The 18,468-nt window shown below is 47.1% G+C and overlaps 3 protein-coding genes across 3 annotated transcripts in view; 1 reads left to right on the top strand and 2 right to left on the bottom strand.

Annotated features, from left to right (window-relative positions):
- Positions 1-18,468, bottom strand: part of LOC6589568 (1-phosphatidylinositol 4,5-bisphosphate phosphodiesterase classes I and II) — a 56,746-nt gene that overhangs the window by 28,129 nt on the left and 10,149 nt on the right. The window contains exon 2 of the mRNA XM_026988456.1: positions 8,613-9,133. Within this exon, the coding sequence (XP_026844257.1) occupies positions 8,613-8,705 (93 nt within the window). The 5' untranslated portion in view covers positions 8,706-9,133. The remainder of the gene's footprint in view (positions 1-8,612; positions 9,134-18,468) is intronic.
- On the bottom strand, positions 2,084-3,094 carry LOC113565682 (trypsin-2). Its single transcript, XM_026988455.1, has one exon. It carries the CDS (start codon positions 3,044-3,046, stop codon positions 2,189-2,191), a length of 858 nt encoding a protein of 285 aa, XP_026844256.1. The 5' UTR covers positions 3,047-3,094; the 3' UTR covers positions 2,084-2,188.
- LOC6589821 (lectizyme) lies at positions 5,151-6,116 on the top strand. The gene has a single exon (XM_002014568.2). The coding sequence runs from the start codon at positions 5,167-5,169 to the stop codon at positions 5,998-6,000; it is 834 nt and encodes a 277-aa protein (XP_002014604.1). The 5' UTR covers positions 5,151-5,166; the 3' UTR covers positions 6,001-6,116.

Genomic DNA, 18,468 nt, shown 5'->3' with positions numbered 1-18,468 from the left:
GTTCTTCCCAGTTGCTATTTTCTTTGTTGAATGCTGTTTATGGGTCGTAACATTAAGATATCTGTCTCGTAGATCGGTGTTTCAACCATAGGATATATTTGTTACCAAATAAACGATCGATCTTTAAGTGTTCCTTGGCATTCCCACCCCGAATCCATCCTTTGTTTCCCTAACTGCTCTGTACTTTCTATTTTCTTGGAAGCGACTGAAACAACGCGCTAAATGGTGCGGCTCTTTAATGAATGTTTATCCAGACAGTGAGTGGCGGGGGCAAGACACTCACTCAGACATAAGAAGTCAGATAGAATAACCTGCAACAAAAGCGCGACGGATGAAAGGATGGATGGATGTCTGTGCAACAAAGTGGGAAAGTGGGCAAGGGCCAAAAGTGTGGCCTGGTCACGCAAGTACAGAGCGGCGCAGAGCTAGGACAGGGCCAACAATGTATCTCTCGGAGGAGTAGCCGCCTTGTGGCATGCCTTGACCTCACCTCCCCAAGGATGGGCCGCCATTAAGATTAGGGGGGACGCTTCGGTTAATATGGCCAAAAATTGATGAGCAAATGAAAATACTTGTAACGAGAACTCTCGTATTTAATTCGCAGAGTTCATTATCCCTTTTCCCTGTGGCGGGGATTGTGTGTTGGGGTTTAATGAACTCTCTCCCACTCCCGCTAGGTGCCAGAGTGGAAAACACTTTCCCGCTCTATGGAATAATTGAAACTGAAAACATTCACTCGGATTCAATGGCCCAAGGAAAAGAGAGACGTGAGAGTGGGAGTGGGAGAGAGGCAGGGATTTTCAATTAGTCGCATATTTTCTGGGGATTTTCGTGGAGCAAGAAAGGGTTCGGGGTCCATCTCCAGCGCTAATTGGAATCCCCATTTGAGTTTTGTCCTGCATTCTGTTTTTCCGTTTTCCGTTTTCCGCTTTCCCGTTCTCCGTTCTCCTTTTCCTGTTTGTCTAATTACGGGAAAACTAATTGAGTTTCGGCTGCTCGCAGCGGAAAAGCTCTGGCCAGGGGGGGGTGGAAAACTTTTGTTAATTCGATTTCAATATGCAAAATTCTGTGGAAATTCAATAAATGCTGTGCGAAAGTAGAACCCTGTAACTGACGACTGCCACTTGCCACTTGACACGATTTTCAAATACTAAAAGCGAAGTCTTTGAGTGTATCCTCCGAGTGTATCTGTGTATCTGTTGGGTGTGCGCGTTTAGGATAAAAGCGATTGCATGCATAATTCAATTGGTGTAACAGTTGGATGTCACTCCCTGCCGCAGGCACAGACCGAAGAGCGCCGAGCGAAAGGAAAAGGCAAGGCAGCTGTGCCACAGACACAGATACAGATACAGATATATCTACGGATATGTGAAGCCACATCTGCTTGTGACGATTGTCACACGCCATTCCACATTCTATTGTCAATCATGCTTAGGGATTGACGACACTCGTGAAAGGGATGGAAGTCTGTGCGGCAGTCCCGCTCCTTGCTGCGGATGTGGATGTGCCCCAAGTCCTAAGTGTGAGAGCTGTATGCAAATGTTGAAACTATCAAAATGCGGGGTCTAAGCAGCTGCTTGGCTGTGCAAACTACATGCAAATTATATCATAAAATATGTATCCCATCAGCACCGGCTCTGCACCTGAGCGAAAGTTTTGCCCAACTTTTGGCTCCTGTTGTAGTTTCAGCAGAGATGCCTCCCCAGCAGCAGCAGCAGCAGCAGCAGCAGAGTGGGGTTTGGACGTGGGAGACCCGTCATTTGAAGGCAGCCACTCGTCAAAGTCTGTCGCTCTGTTGGGGGCCGCCTCAGAGCTCAGAAATTAAGGAAGATTGATGCGCCGAGTGAGCACCAGCTGGATACCCCTAGCCTTATCCTTCGTGTGTCTTTCGCTGCTTTCTCGTGTATCTATTGCTGCTCTCTTGGCCTTGATTAGCAGGTGTTTGCAGTATCTATACACCGATCGTGGATCGTTGATCGTGGATCGCTGATCGGTGATCACGCTGCGATCGGTTATCGTAAATATTTGCTAGATTTCGGACAATCAATACGCCACTTATCGGGCAATAAAAATACAGTATTCGTTCCCTGATTAGATACGGGTATGCCTACAGCATTTACTCGCTTTAATGCACTACAAGAGTGGCGATGTGATGATTACGCAAAAAGATCTATTCGAAGGGCCCCCTTCAGTTGAGCTGATAATAGGCGGCTATGGTGCCATAGATCCATCCCACGTACGACGGCACGGAGGTGTACACCGTCGGGCGGTTGGCATAGCCGCAGGGCATGTAGCTCCAGGAGCCGAGGGCCACCAGTTCCGCGGGTCCATCGATGGGCCAGTACACCAGGGGAGTGCCTCCATCCCCGTAGCAGGTCTTGACGGTGGAGCACACCTGTTTATCCGTCAGAGGGGCATCCGACGGGAGCAGCACCTCGCACTCGGAGTTCTCCAGGAGAGGGGCAAAGGCGTACTGAAGCTGTTTGGAGAACTCATCGCCCTCCACGTCCGTGAGTCCCCATCCGTAGGCGGTGACCAGTTTTCCGGAGTAGTCCTCATCGACATCCGGCAGGGCGATCTGCTGGACGCGGGCGGTGTACACAAACGGCTCCGAGACGTGGAGCAGGGCAATGTTGTCGCTGCCGGCATTGCCATTGAACGAACGGTGAACGGAGGCAAAGTCCACGTAGCGCACCTGAGCGGCGGTCACATTGGAGCGGTTGCTCACGCCCGCATAGATGGGCGTGCCGAGGACATCCCCGTTGAAGGCCCGCACTCCCTCCACGCAGTGTCCGGCCGTCACGATCCAGGTCTTGGCGATGATCACTCCTCCGCACTGATGCGCGTAGGTGGCCTTCGTGAGGCTCAGGGACACCAAATAGGGCACATTGTCCACTCCCTGGACGTCGTAGCCATCGAGGATCAGTGGCGAGATCTCCACTGGGGACTCTTCCACGGTTTCCCTTGGTATCAGGTGATGGATGTGCGGCAGGGAGGCGGCGCCGGCGAGCGCCACCAGCGGCAGTATAACGAACAGCGATAGCATTCCACGGAAGCGAAGTATATTTTGGGTACGAGAGTACTGATAGGTAGGGCCACGATGGGAACCTCGATAGGTCTAAACGGTTTGCGGTCGTCTGACGAGGGTTTTATACTGCGCGGGTTCGGAGCTTTGGGAGAGAGAGCAGTTCCCATATGAATTGGAGGTATTCTGGGGAAATAGTTCTGGAAATGGATTGGGTCTTTGGGGGAAGGTCTTCTCTCTTTCATATACAATCGGTGTGTATGGTTTCAATTTCGTTTCTGATTCGATATTTTTAAATAAATTGTATAAGGAGAGAAGTATCTCCGCATGAAGCCCTAGTACCAAAAGGAATGGGTTCTATTAGACAGTTTATGATATCCCATCGGCCAATCTATTATATTTGCATAAGCTATCTTTTTAGCTTTCTAGAATTCATTCTAAGAACAGTTTAAAATATTATGAAATACCTAGTAATATCCTATACCCATTCCTATATTCCTAAGAAGAGTTCCAAGAGCCCTGGGACTTTTACAGTCGCTTTACCAATAGCTGATTGCAGAGTGGGAGAGAAATTCCCTGAAGCGGAACAAATTCCCCAATGAGTGAAATTACCCAAAAATACTGCCTGTTTTACTCTTCCTATTGGGAGTATTTCCCTTCTGTCTCTAATAGAATTTTGTTGGGTTTTGATTGGGAATACGATTCTCTTAAAGTTGAGGATGTATCGATAGCTAAGACTTTTTTAGAAAAGAGAGAGAAGATCGACGACATTTCACCATGACTATGCTCAAATACCGCCTCTAAGTGGTTCATTCTAGAAGATTTACTAGCTGTGTATGTATATTTTCCTCCCCTAAATGGTGCGATCATTGGATGTCCAAGACCTAACAGAGGTAGCACTTGGATTTAATAGCAGTAGAATATGTTACCCAATCTTTCTCCGCCAAAAATCTAACTTTTGTACCTATGGTAAACGACTACTTTGATTGGGTTTCTTCCTTACCGAGAGAAAATAGATGATTTTTGGGATGTACCCATTCCGATTTTGAAGTACAGGTTTAATATTACACCGATAGACACTAAATTTAGCATAAAACTTGTTTTTCCAACACTTTTAGTTCAAATTGAAACGCATCGGATATTGTTCTTAATGCCGCCGCAAATGCTCTTAAATGGAAGATGGCTTTTCCGGGGAGTTTTGTCCATGCAATTACCTTTTTGCCTTGGATGTGTATCCCCCACGTGCAGCCACGGCCAGTACCGGCCAGTCCGTGCAGCATCTCCAATGTGGCGATGCATCCATAATTGCCGGCTGCCAACTGGCCCTCAAAGTGCCATTAAGGCCACATGGCCATGGCCCGCCCCTCCCTGGCGCGTTTTCCTGTTTCTCTTTCCCTCTCTGCTTTTCTTGTTGTTGTTTAAAAATGTTTTTACGCAAAGCTGCGGTTGGATGTCCGGTTGAGGGGGGAGGGCGGAGGAACGGAGGGACGGAGGGAGCGACGGGCGAGGGAGAACTTTGTATGCCGTGAAATTTGCTTTTAATTGGCTTAGTCCTCCGCCATTCAGGACCGGACTCTGACCAGTGGTCCATGCGGCAGGGGCCAGTGTTCCGGCGTATTTTTAGCATCCTTTCATGCCAGAGAGCCAGGGCCAGACCCCTGGCGACCTTGTCCGGCTGTCAACACCCCAGTACCCACATTACGCACCTCCAAAGGGGACTCCAACACAGGAAGCCTTTCACCTCTGAAGGGGACTCCAACGCGGGAAGCCTTTCACCCCTAAAGGGGGCTCCAACGCGCGTTGCCTTTCACCTCCACAGGTGCTCTAATGAAGCCTTGCTCCACGTGTGTCCCAGCCGAAGCCTTCCTGCAGCAGAAAGTCGAGGGGGAGAAGCCCTTCCCTCTCTGGCCCTGGCTTTGGGTTTACGCACAGCTTTCAAGGGCAAAATCTACAGCGTAACCTTATCGGAGCGTAGATCCCAATCGATTCGTAAGAATAGCCTCGTGTAATCGGAGTCTAATCGAAGTCTATTCCAGATACCATTCATAAATCTATTCGCTAATCTCGCCGCGCCTTCCGACTATAAAAGAGGCAGCGCCAGCACTGGCAGACATTATTCCCGCTCTTCAGAATCGAACAGAATGAAGGTGATTGCTCTGACGCTTCTCGTGGCCTTGGTGGCCACCGCCCAGGCCGGCAAACTGACCGACAAGTTCGCCCATCTGATCCCCAGCTTCGCCACTGGCTTCGTGATCAACGGCACCGAGGCTGACCCGCACTCTGCCCCGTACATCGTGTCGCTGGCAACCAAAGTCGAGAAGCACTCGCACATCTGTGGCGGCACCATCATCAACAAGGAATGGATCCTCACTGCCGCCCACTGCATCTCCAATCCCGAGGGCATGAGCGCCATCGCCGGTCTGCACACCCGCGCCGAGGTCGATGAGCTCACTCAGCAGCGCCAGATCGACTTCGGCCGCGTCCACGAGTCCTACACCGGCGGCGTGGGTCCCTTCGACATTGCCATCCTGCACGTGAGCGAGCCCTTTGAGTTCAACGAGTGGGTGCAGCCCGCCCTTCTGCCCATCCGCGAGGAGGTCCACGCCGGAGAGTCGCACCTGTACGGCTGGGGACAGCCCAAGTCCTACGTCCTGACCGCCGCCAAGAGCCTGCAGACCGTCACCACCGAGCTCGTCAACTACCCCGACTGCGTCGAGGCCCTGCCCGAGAACGCTCCTCTGGAGCCCTCGAACATCTGCTCCTCTTCGCTGCAGCAGAGCGTGTCCGCCTGCAACGGCGACTCCGGCGGCCCCCTGGTCGTTGAGCACGAGAACGCCCCCTCCGAGCTGGTCGGCATCGTCTCCTGGGGCTACATTCCCTGCGGACTGGCCCAGCTGCCGTCGGTCTACACCCGCGTCTCCGCCTACATCGACTGGATCCAGGCCAAGCAGACCGCCTACTACGCTCTGTTCTAAGGGATAGCCCACTCTTGCAGATCATCTTCCAATGGATTCGTTTCCAGGAATCTCTTGACAAGATGATTAAAGATCCATGGATGAATTGTGAAATATATGCATTCGTCTAAAGTCTACGCTTTGTCATGGGTTCTCGCAATTTATGGCTATGATTGGGCATTCCACGGTCTACAGCTAATCCGCGGATCTAGAGTCCGCAGATTGTCTTTGGATTTATGGCACTACTATAATAAGCAATCTATAAGTCTGAAAAGGCCTCTGCTTTTCTGGGAGGCGTGTGCCATTGATAGTCTCGGGGTTCTCGATTGCCGAGCCAATCAGAGTCATAGTTCCAATTCCAGTTTATTCCTTATCGAAGCGATAATAGAGGAAATGCTGAATGGGAAAGCTCTCGCCGAAAAGCTCTGCCCTTAAAATGTACCTATTTTATGGGAAAGTTCATATTAGGTTCCCAGTAATCATAGGGTACAGGTGTACTCCAGATAGGGGATCATAAAGGGCGATTACCTGGGTATCTTGCTGTCGAGGCACCCTAAATTTAGTCTATAAACATTAACCGATTTGTAGATTGTAGATTTGTTCGATATGTAGATTGATGCCTTATATGTGTTCATATGAAATAGGAGCTCGTTATATTGCAGATTATTCATGCCATAAAGATTCAAATGATTGGGATAGATGGAAAGTAATATTCCAAATATGAAAAGAGGTATTTTGCATGGATTTATGAGAATTATCATCTGTATTATCTTTCTCTGGATAGTCTTTGGGATCCATGAATACCTGCAGATGTACAAATGCATTGATTATCATTATGGTGTGCAGATTCTTGACTTGTACTCTTTAGAACTCGTTGCGAAGGTCTTCCCCATTTACGGATGGTGCAGAAATCTACTCTTCGTTTCGCCGATGAAATCATAAGTTCATTAGCGCCAAAACGTATCTTATCTCTGTTTGAAGAGATTCCTAATGAAACAATCTAGAGAATATAACTCTTTGATTTATTAAGCCAAGGGCTATAGATAATTGCTTCAATCTTAAGTGTGAACATTCGACACTCAAATTATATGAAATTCGACACTCCAAAGTGGAGCATACACTCGAGATCCGGAGATGTGGATAGTGGGATAGAGCCACAATCTGTGAAGCCCCCCACCTGAGAGAGATATGTCAGGCCACAGGATAACGCGGTGGTCTATCAGTGCCCCAAAGGATCGTAAATCTACGTGTGCTCGTGTCTGCAGCCAACGATAAGGGAAAATAGATTAGATCCCCCTATACAAATCAGTGCCGGACCCACTGGTGGAACAAACCCAAGCCAGCAGCCGAGACATGAGACAATTTGTGGTGTTCCTCGCCCTCGCAGTGGCCGTCGTTTCGGGCCACACGATCGCCCAGCCAGGATTCCCCGAGGGTCGCATCATCAACGGCCATGAGGCGGAGCGTGGGGAGGCTCCCTACATCGTCTCCCTGCAGAGCACAGCCGGGACCTCGTTCTGCGCTGCTTCGATCATCCGTCCGGACGTCCTGCTGACCGCCGCCCACTGCCTCACGAAGGACACGTACCTGGCGGTGGCCGCCGGCCACAGCCGCAGCAACCCCGAGGACACCCAAGTGCGAGAGGTCACCAGCAGCCGCCAGCTAATCCACGAGAGCTACCCGGGCCAGGCGGGACCTTTCGACATCGCCCTGATCTTCCTAGAGACGCCCTTCGACCTGAATGCCGTCTCCCGCGACGGCAGCTCCCCCGTGGCGAGTATCGCCATGCCCCCCAAGAAGCTCGAGGGCTCCAACCGCGGCACCCTCTACGGCTGGGGCAAGGACGGATCCATGGGCCTTCCGGACATCCTCCAGAAGCTCGATGTGGACATCCTGGACTACGAAACCTGCATCGCTGCCATGCCCGAGAACCACAAAGTGGTGGACACCAATGTCTGCACCTACAACGCCGGCACCACCGACGGCGCCTGCAACGGCGACAGCGGCGGCCCTCTGATCAGCCGCTCTACCGATGGCTCTGTCTACCAGGTCGGCGTGGTCTCCTGGGGCTATGTTCCCTGCTCGCTCACAAGGTATCCCTCGGTTTACACTTCGGTGTATTCGTTTGAGAGTTGGATCACTGATCATATGGACGATTACTCGTTCTAGGGGAGGACTTCTTGAGGGGAGTACTTTTGTACTTCGTGAACAGTAAATGAATATTAAATAGAACAACCCATCAACTGTCTCTCACTTTCACTCTCTTCCAGTGAGACTCCACCTCGATTCTTGGCAATCTTCGCTTACGATGATTCTTTGTGTTTCTAAACAAAATAATTCTTACAGATCATTTAATCAAGAACCGATTGCTCACAGAAACAATCTTTTCGATAGCTTTTATGGTTAGCATTCAGTTAGTTCTCAAATGTATTGGATTTAACAAGTTTTGGTGGCCTTGCATATTGCTAATGCATATCCCAACTAGAGATCTGCTGGAAGGCAGTAAATACCGCATGGAACCCCTTTACTCTTCAAATGAATCACCTCATGGGCTCTGCCGTGGAACAATGCTTCAACGTGTTCCCAACATCGTTTTCCCCCGATACAAATTCATAATTTTTGTAGGTACTCACATCATCCCAACGAATGAACTTCTCGCCATCCTGCAGGGCCTGTGGCACCTCCACGCTGGCGGTGGAGATGTAGGTACCCCCAGCGCTCATCATACTGAAAACGAATGCGAATCTGAATCCGAATCCAAATCCGAGTCCCCTTCCTGCAAGTTTGTGCTGGTGTTTTTAGTGCGTTTTGGTTTCGTCGGTGTGCCTGTTTGTGTTTTGTCTATTTTCCGTCTGTTTTCCGTTGGTTGGCTGTGTTTGGGGCACGGCTGCTGCGGCTTGGGGCTTCCGCTTAGCCGCTGCTCTGCATTTCCGTTGCTCTTGTTGCTGCTGCTGCTGCTTTTGCTGTGGATGCTCCTGGCCTGCATACAAATGAAGCCATGGTCCTGGTCCTGGTCCTAGTCCCTGTTCTGGACGTGGTCGCGGTCGCAGTCCTGTGCCTCAATTAGTGCCGCGTTGTATCTGTGCCACGCGCCTGACTTGCCTTTGACTGCATTTCTGCGGTCCTTGATTAAAATTCCAGCCTCGTGTTGCTCCTGAAATAACGAAGGGGAAAAGCAGGGGTTTAGCAGAGTGTTTGGTTGAATGGAAAAGTTGGTTGCATTCTAAGCCATCGATTGAGTGGGCAAAAACTTCCAATGGCAATGCATTTGAAGCCCTGAAAAGTTCATTCCTCTCCCTCCCTCTCTCTTTGTCGTACCTTTGCAAATGAGGCAGAACGAAAAGATATTCCCGACTTGATTAGCGATTCCCCGCCGCTCCCCAACAGAGTATCCTCCGCCATTGTCTCGTTGACCGATTACGAACCTTTGCAAAAGGTCAGGCTTCCCATTCACTCGACCAGCCATTCATTCAAACAGTCATTCATTCATTCATCGAGGTCCAGTCCGAGTCGCTTCATTCAGGGATCCGTACCCCTCCGAATGCTTTTGTTTGCCTATTTTTGGGCGGCCATTGTGTTCCTCGGTTCCTCGGTTCCTCGGTTCCCCCTTCCCTTTTTGCTAATTTGCTGCTCGGGCTTTTTTCTTTCAATTTTTCAATTAGCTGCCAGCGAACTTTCGACCCGAAGCCAAAGACCAAAAAGCCTTTAAATAGACACGACATCCGACATCCGGTGCACGGAGAACAATGCCACGTACGTACAACAAAAATATTCTAAAATTAGGAGAAAAAAAAGCCACAAAACTGTGAGCTAAAGAGTGAGGAAAAAGGGTGAAGGAGGCACCAAAGATCTTCATTGAATATGTACCTATATATTTTGTAACTGTAGAGACAAGTTTCTCATTTCATCGTAGATATATAATCTATCAATAACCAAAGAATTTCAGCAGTTTTAGTGGAGGAATACTTTAGAGAAGGTACTTTTTGCATTGCAATGCATTGAAAGGGAAGTGAAATATCTTTTTCCTACTTTTTGAGGCATTCTTTATGGGATAGATTTCGGTGTGGAATATTAATCTTATACAAGATATTTTCTGATCTTTATTTAAAGAAGTATCCTTTGGATGGAGGTAGACTTTGATTTGAATTCAATTTTAAGAATTACTTTTTTGGTTTGAAGTATCTTTGGGATTGAGTTCAGGAAGTATCTTTTCAATTGAACTATGTATCTTTTGTAAAAGTATGTTTTCCACTGAGGAATGGGTGTTGTAGGGAATTCATATATCGGATCTAGCAGATAAACAGATTTGTGAGACTTGAAAAAAATTTCAATCAAAGCTCAAGAAGGTACATATAGCTCTAAGGATTCTTTTATATTATCCATACATCGAAGGATCCCTGAATTCCACTTCAATTTCATTCCAAAAACATTCGAAAATCTTTCTTTTAATATTATAGACTTTTTTCCTTAAAAAAAGCGATTGTTAGCGCATTCGTTTTCCCACAGTGTACGCTGTCTTTGGGGCTCACCCGCTCAAGTGGCTTTCAACCGATCAGCAGGACACTGCCGCAGCTGCTGTCTGTGTTTGTGGCACTCCGAGTGGCTTTTGCATCCAGTTGTATAGTAATCCACTTAGGGAAACTAAGATGACAGCTTTAGCCACTCAAACGAAACTCTCAGATATATGCAAGCATGTACATAGATACAAAGATACACAGCCACACGTGACAGCACCACTAATTCTTTGATAATTTCTTTTTGGCCATGTCATAACCAATTCGGTGAAGCTCCTAAGGGCGGCCACACAATGGAAAACGTAAGGAAAACTTTTAGTCAGCCAAGCCCAGAGGCATGCCACAGAGCCACTACCACTCCCGCACCCCCTCCCCCACCCCCACCACCAAACACATGTGAATGCAGAAAGTTTTTGCCCGCCCGAAAGGAAGTCATTTGTTTGTGCTGTTGCTTTTCGTAAACAGAATTGAATTTACGAATTTATTTAGCCATTTTCCATGGCATTTTCTATTTGCTATTTTCTATTTTCCCACTGTGGTGGAACTTTAAGAGGGGCAAGTAGTTCTTAAGAGATGTTTCGTAGAGTATCTGCGAATAAAGTTGTAGATATATCGGATCTATCAAGATTGCAGAACCATCATCATGGATTATAATAGAAAAATATTGTTCCTTGCATGGAATTTGTTTAATTGAAGTTGTTCCTGTCAACAATAAGACACCCTTTCTTCAATTTCTACATTCAAATGTATTCAGGAAACATTAAATTCAAGACAATTTCCCATAAAAAGCACACATTTTCAAGGGTATCGGCGACTTCGACCTCAAATGCTTATTTACCTTGTTGCTGTCTGGTTTTCAGCTCTTTCATTTTCCATTTTCCCAATTGGCAAATAAAGTTTGTACATCATAAATTTGCCACAGCCAAAAAGGGGAAGTAATTAAGCATTTTCATTCTGTCTGTCTGTCTGTCTGCCTGTCTCTCTGTCCGTTTGTTTGTGTTGTTTGTCTGTGGAAAACGGATTTCGATTCAATATCGAAAATTGTTATCGCATTAAAGAGCTCCCCCCTCACCGGCACCTCCCGACGGCAGAATGCTTCGATTTTGCTCATTTCCATTGGCTGTTTTGCCTGCCTTTCAGCCGCTTTTTTTTCCTTTTTTTATTTTCCAAATCGTTTTAAGTGTTTTATGGCAAAACAGGGAACAAATTTATTGCAGGCAATTTGCAGATGTACCCCCAAAGGGGCTAGGGAGGGGGGTGGTAGAGGGTGAGCGTTAGGCGGGTCCGGGAGTTACGCAACGGAAATCACAGCAACAGCAAACAGATTTTCAAGTGACTTTTCTCTGGGTCCCTGGCTCCTGTTCTCTCTGTCGCACATGAATCATGCATGCGACAGTAAGAACACAAAAAAAAAAGAGAAAGCGTTGCCTCGCCCCATTTTCCATTCTCCATTTTCCAGGGGGGGGGCGGGGGGATCGGGCATAGGTTCCGGGATGGGGCATAAATCAAAGCGCCCGTCAAAATATGTTTTCCCTGCCAGCGAACCCAAAGGTTAACCCGTGATATACGACCATCCATAGAGCGGAGGAGCAGTCGCAGCCAGCGATGGCGACACTATGCAATGGATGGCGAGATGTTTATCCGAAAGATTGAAAGTTCAACAGAGGCAAAAGGTAATCAAAGCTAATGGATTATGGATATGTTGATTGGCTCATCTCTTGGGTGACTATTCCTCCAGCGTTTCAACATCTTCCACTATATATTCTTTCACTCTCTAGTTTCCTGCCCTTGCCTTGCAGAATCTCTCAGATTGAATCATTGTTTCGTGGAATTTTGGTATGAAATTGTCGGCCATTTAGCTATTATATATTTATAACACACATACACGATACATCCTCCGCCTCGGCCTCTGCCGCTGCCCCTCCCACTCCTGTCCACCCCCCCCCTGTTGGGGGCTACCTGCATCTACTAAGTGTCCATTTAGCTCTTGGGGGCAGCAACTTTCTGTGCAAAATGAATTGTGGCATTCCATTCGCCCGGAATGACAAAGCTTTCTTGCTAGAACTTTCTTCCGTGGCAAGTGCGGAAGTGGCTTGTCAAGCGGCAATCTTGCCACACACAGATACAGCGGCACTCTTAGATACACACACACACACACACACACACAGACACACTAATACACAAACATGATAATCAAATCAAGGCGCCAGCTATTTGGTTAATGTGCATGACAGCATCGCTCGCTCGCTCGCTGGCTGCCTGCTGCTGTCCTGCCACTGCCTCTGCCACGGAAGAGGGGCGGGGGCAGGGAAAGTTAAAATGTTTAAAAGTGAAGCAGGTGAGACCCCAAAGATAAGGCGGTGGCTGGTGGCAGGTGGCAGGTGTGGCAGGCCAAAGAGGCGGCAAAAATCTCTGTGTAGCATGCTTTTAGGAGGCGACAGTTTTTTTCCTGCTGCCTGGAGCGGAGTGGAGCGGAGTGGAGTGGACTCCGACGCGCTGAAATTGCAGCAGCGACAGAGACTCTGGCCTGTGGCAGGCAGCCTTATACGTATGTGAGTGACTGTACTGTGACTATAATTTCATTTGTGGTACATAAAACTTTGTCAGGCTTCATCTCTCTCTCTCTCGATCCCTCGTTTCGGGCGGGGGGGAGGAAAGGGGGAGGGGCATGGAATCACATTAAACTAATTGCTTTAGCTTGTCATTTTGTTATTGTTGTTGCTGTTGTATTCCCCCATTGTTGTAAATGTTTCATGTTGTATTTTGTTGCTATATTCCCATTGTTGTAATTGTTTTTGTTGCTTCTGCTGCTGGCTGCTGTCGAGTGTTTGATTGTTAGTGCTTTTAGGCAGCGGCAGCGGAAGCGGCAGAAGCAAATTATATTTTCTGCTTGTATGTGCAAAATGCTTTTCTGTTTCCACATTTTTCCCAAAAGCTATTAAAAATTGAAAAGGTCTTCCCGCCCGTCTCCCACTTTCGCCTTGCGATTGTGTCCTTAACCTTAACGGAGAGAAAAGACCAGGGAAACACACACTGGCCCCAACCTCTAAGGATTCTGTGGTCTCTGGGCCCAAAGCGTTTTCCGGCGACGGTTTTTGGTCTGAAAAGAACGCAACTAATGGTCCAAGAGTGTCCAAGAAAATTGAATGTTCTACCAGTTCATTGCAAAAATTGTTTAAATATAAGCGGATTTCTTTGGGAGTACGGCTTTCGCATTGGAGTTGCAGGGAAAAACACCGACGGCATCCCAGCACACATGAAATTTGGTTAGCCATTGAATTTATCGACCCAAAATCCGTGAAAATGGGACACGTCCCCGTGCAATCGAATTATTTTTGCCATCGAAAAAAAAAGAGTTTTTTTCGCGCACTCGATTTTTGTGTTCTATTTTCAGAGGTATATTTTTGTGCGACTGTTTTTTTTTTGATCAAAGGATAAAAAACGCACCAAAATACGATTACATTTCTGTATAAGAAATGCGATGAAGGTTTTTTGAAAACTAAAGAACTTTCGAGCGATTGAAAAAGTATAGCAAAAATAGAATACGGAAGGCAGAATGCACATTGTCTTCCAATGGAGTATATTTTTATGATTTTTCCATAAGGAAAAAATATCCATGGATCCAGTGAGTCCCTACTGAGTCCCATCCCAGTATCCATGGATATTTGTGCAAAGGAAAAGGTATTCTAAGTGCAACATAATACGAAGGAAACCTAAACCAAGTGGATCTTTGAATGAGTATAGATGGTAATAATCGTAGTGTTTTGCCGTCGGTACTAAAATCATCGTGTAAAATACTGAGCCTGAAGCACCACAGAAAGACCAACAGGAAAACCCCCAAGACAGTCCCGAAAAAGAAGCCCAAATCTGAACATAAAATATTAACAGAGGGGGGGCCCGTGGTCACAGGTCACAGGAATGGCAGCCCTACCTTTTCTTAGAGGATTTTCCACCTTTTGCCACAACCGTTTGCCCATTTGCCCCTCTCAAAATTCTAAGATTATTAAAATTGAACTGCATTTTACTCTCCTTTTCCGTCGATATTTCTGTAGCGCAAAGAGAAAAGAAAACCAATTCGGAATCAAAAATGAATTCGTTTCTGCTTCGTGGTTCCTCAAAATGTTTTGTGGCAATCAGTGCACGGCATTTCCCCCAAGTTTTCCTTTTATTTTGCTTGCCCTTTTTTTCGTTTTCGTTTTTTGCATGTTTTCTTTTGTTGCTTTGTTTGCGTACAACATCTCCTTAGATTTTTCACGTTTTTCTTCGCTTTTCTTTTCCATAAAAATTCATCATCCAAGGCGGAGATAAAGGGGGAGGGTTCTCGGTGGGTTGTTGGCTTTTCTCTTACCAAAGGGGCTGGGGGGAGGTCCAAGTCAACAACTTGCTGGACGGCCCTTCGGGCTCCTCTCGTTGCCTCCTCCGTATCGGTGGCACACGAAAGTACACAAATAAATAAAAAATATAAAACGTTGGGTTCAATTTTCCAGCAGTGGGGGTGGGGGGTAGGGGCTGGCTGTGGAGGGGTGCGGTTAAGTAAAAGAAAAACAAAATTAAGTTCAATGACACCCCAAAACAACAGCCGCTGGGGCCACAGAATTTCGAGTTCTCGTTCGCCGTCGTTTTTCCCTGGGTTTTCCGAGGCGGGGGCAGACCCCCATCAACGTCAACCCCTGTCTCACACCCTACCCCACACCCCCCGTCTCTGTGGGTGTGTGTTTTTGGAGGCGCCTTCAATTGGAAAACTTTTGTTACACTTTTCTTTTTGGGGTGGACCGAGTGCTTTTCCTGTAATTCGCAAAATTTCATCATTCGCTTAATTTTTTTTTGTTGCATTTACCCCCCCGACACCCACTTGCTCCGCCTCCCGTGCCACCGCTCAAGATCATTCCCGCCGATAGGGAAATTGTGAAAATATTGACAAAACAATTGTTTTTCAATGGCACGCGAACGGAGGAGCCTCCTGCAATTGGGGCTCCTACCCTCTGCCATCCATCCTCATCCCCTTTCTCCGCTGCTGCCACCCCACCCCTCGCCCTATCTGCTGCCGGCTCGTGTCAGTTGTTTGTCTCTAAAATGGTCTATTTATAGGCGGGCTGGCAAAGCAGGCAGGCAGGCACTGGCGATGGCGCTGCTGTCGATGAGAGTTCAATGTTTGATTGGCCTCCGCTGAAGGGTAAAATGAACCTGCGGCGGAAACTTGTGAAGGGTTGCGGGTAGCGGTAGCCCCCAAGTGAAGAGGAACCTATGCAGACAGTCCCCCCCAGCCCCAGCACCAGCCCCAACCTAGCCTTTGGCCATGGAGGAAGCCGCTTCAGCCTGCTTTTAGGGCTCTCTGAAGGAACTGTGGAGGGGGCATCATTACGAGGATATTACAACCAAATGACGATTCATGAGAATTCATGGCTTAGGCCTGGGTTTTATGGCACTGCATTTGGGATGGTAATATATAGAATGTAGCTATAGGTATAGAGCTCTCCAAAGCAGAACCCTAAGGTCTATGAAGTTGATTCCTTTCTTAATTCTGGAGACATGTTTCAAGATTCTTCCCGATAAAGCCATCTCGGAGGACATTTATGGGATCTATAGACAAAGTTGCTCTTTTGTTAAGATCTTGAGGCATAACAGTCCATCTTTCCATCATCCCATATATTTCCTGCCTTTGTTGCCGTCTTATTGCTTCCCGATTGATCGTTATATCGTTGATAGGCTGATCCTTTGTACCGGTAGTACCTGACAGATGAGATTCCTGCGGCTTAAGGCTCTTTCTTGGCTTTTGGGATTACTAGGGATTACTCGTTCTTGGCCTTCCCCCCGTCCCCTCCCCAGTCTGTCAACAGTCGCTGCTCCACGCACGCACCCCAAAACCACCTGCACCACTCAATGGGGCGGGGCGGGGGGCGTAACGCGCGCCATAAATCGTGTGGCACTTCTCCGCCCCTCCAACCGCTCAATGATTACAGGTAATTGCTGGTCGGATATCTACGACAATCAACAAATAAACACAGATGCAGAGGCAGAGGCAGAGGCAGGGACCGCCATCCCACACATTAATTGCTTGAGTTACGATTACCGATTACCGATTGCCGATTACCGATTGCGATGTATGCACTTCGATGTTAATTTATTTGCATAGCACTTTGATTATGCAGACACTCTGTCACTCGGTGGTATCTCTGCCCCATGTAACCCACTCTAGCCCACTCTGCCCCCCTCCCCTCCTCTCTCTATTTCACTCCTCGTTTCATTACGGCCAAGGTTGATCTGTCGAAATTTTGACACGCTTTGCCACGCTGGTAAATGCCACGCGGAATGTGGTGGTGCATAATCGAGCAGGATTTGTCCGCAGAGATAATAAAAGACAGAAGATAGGTTTACGGTTTAACGGGGAGGGGGAGGCCAAGGAGGAGGCATTCCTCCTGTACGTAAAACCACCGCAAAACAAACTGAAATTGTGACAGAAAATGATAATTATTAATTAAAACCGCGTTTCAGTGTCACCGCAAAATATACACAGAGCGCGGCACACAGATACACAAACACACACACACATAGATACACATTAATTATGTTTATGGAAACATGGTGGGAACATGATATGGCAATGGGCGACAGTAGCTGTCGTTGATTGTTTGAATAGTTGAGGGCTGAAATCGAAATGGATTTTAAATAGAATTTAGAATGCGAATTGGATTTGAATCAATGTAGGATAGATAAACGATTTGGAATGGAATTTAGATATGGATACGCCTGGAATTGGAATGAATCTAGAGTTGGGAGCGGCGTGCGGCAGTGCCCCTCTGTCGGGTTCTGCTTTGAAATATATAGAAACTGAGACTTTTGAGTCGGAATCGATACGAAAGTACGAATTGAGGAAGAATCTATAGATATACGCTCGTAGTATACAATATGAGACAGGATGGAAGCGGAATTTAGATACAGTTTGAAAGGAAATCTTGATATGATTGAAACCGAATCTTATACTGATTCAACCTGGAGAAGAAAACTCACTGAATATGGATTTAAATGCAATCTTCGAAGGCTTATACATATGGTTAAAGTTTGTACCTATATATACTGCTCAAATTGGAACCCGGATGAAATAGAAATCCAAATGTATAATTATAATCGGAATCTGGATGTGAATTTAGTCGAAGGCCAGATCGAAATCTAGACTCGGCTTCAATTGAACTCAAGATATTGCCTCCATAGGATCCCAATACGGATTGAAATCCACTTGAAGTCCAAATAAAGTTTAGATCGAAATCTATATGCAAATCGAATTCGAATCTAATGACAGATCGAATGGAAATCCAGAAACGGTTTGATGATGGTCGTCCCATCCCGTTACGGTTCCAATCGCAATCTAAATACGTACAAAATTGCAATCTTCGTATCGCATTCGCATTCCCATATCATGATTTTGCTGTCTCCCCATAAACCACCGCGTAAATGGCAATTTCATGAAGTTTATCGCTCATTAACAGTAAAAGTGACAACAGCAGCAACAACTCAACAACGCAACAACACAACAACAACAATCGCTTTTGCAGGAGGCAACATCTCATTCATATTCATAGAATCAGCCTCGCCGCCTCCTTGGACTCCCCCTCTCCATCACCCATGACTTCCTTCCTTTACAGCTTCCCTCCCCACCCATCCGCCATACAATATTCATACATAATTCTTCCGTAGAGACACAGAGAGACACTCCCCGCCACTCGCTCTCCTTTACTCCTCCTTGAGTCTTTTGTTTTATTTATAACATTTCTGCTGTTGTGTGTGGTGTTTTTTTTTGCTTTTTGCATGTTCTTTTTTCATTTTTATCGCGTTCTTTTATCTAGTTTGTCAACGTTATCAGGAGGCGGCAACAACAGCAGCAACAACAGCCACAGTAGCAGCAACTGAGAGTCAGAGAGTGAGAGATATCCCTTCCCCTCTGCCGCGCCGCGCCGCGCCGCACCTCTTCCACTTCACA

Source organism: Drosophila persimilis, unplaced genomic scaffold, assembly GCF_003286085.1.
Source record: "Drosophila persimilis strain 14011-0111.01,24,50 unplaced genomic scaffold, DperRS2 tig00000191-arrow-pilon, whole genome shotgun sequence".
Taxonomy (NCBI): domain Eukaryota; kingdom Metazoa; phylum Arthropoda; class Insecta; order Diptera; family Drosophilidae; genus Drosophila; species Drosophila persimilis.
This window is presented reverse-complemented; position numbering and strand designations above follow the sequence as displayed.

Coding starts and splice junctions, on each gene's coding strand:
- LOC6589821 (XM_002014568.2), top strand. CDS start 5,167: ATGAAGGTGATTGCTCTGACGCTTCTCGTGGCCTTGGTGGCCACCGCC.
- LOC113565682 (XM_026988455.1), bottom strand. CDS start 3,046: ATGCTATCGCTGTTCGTTATACTGCCGCTGGTGGCGCTCGCCGGCGCC.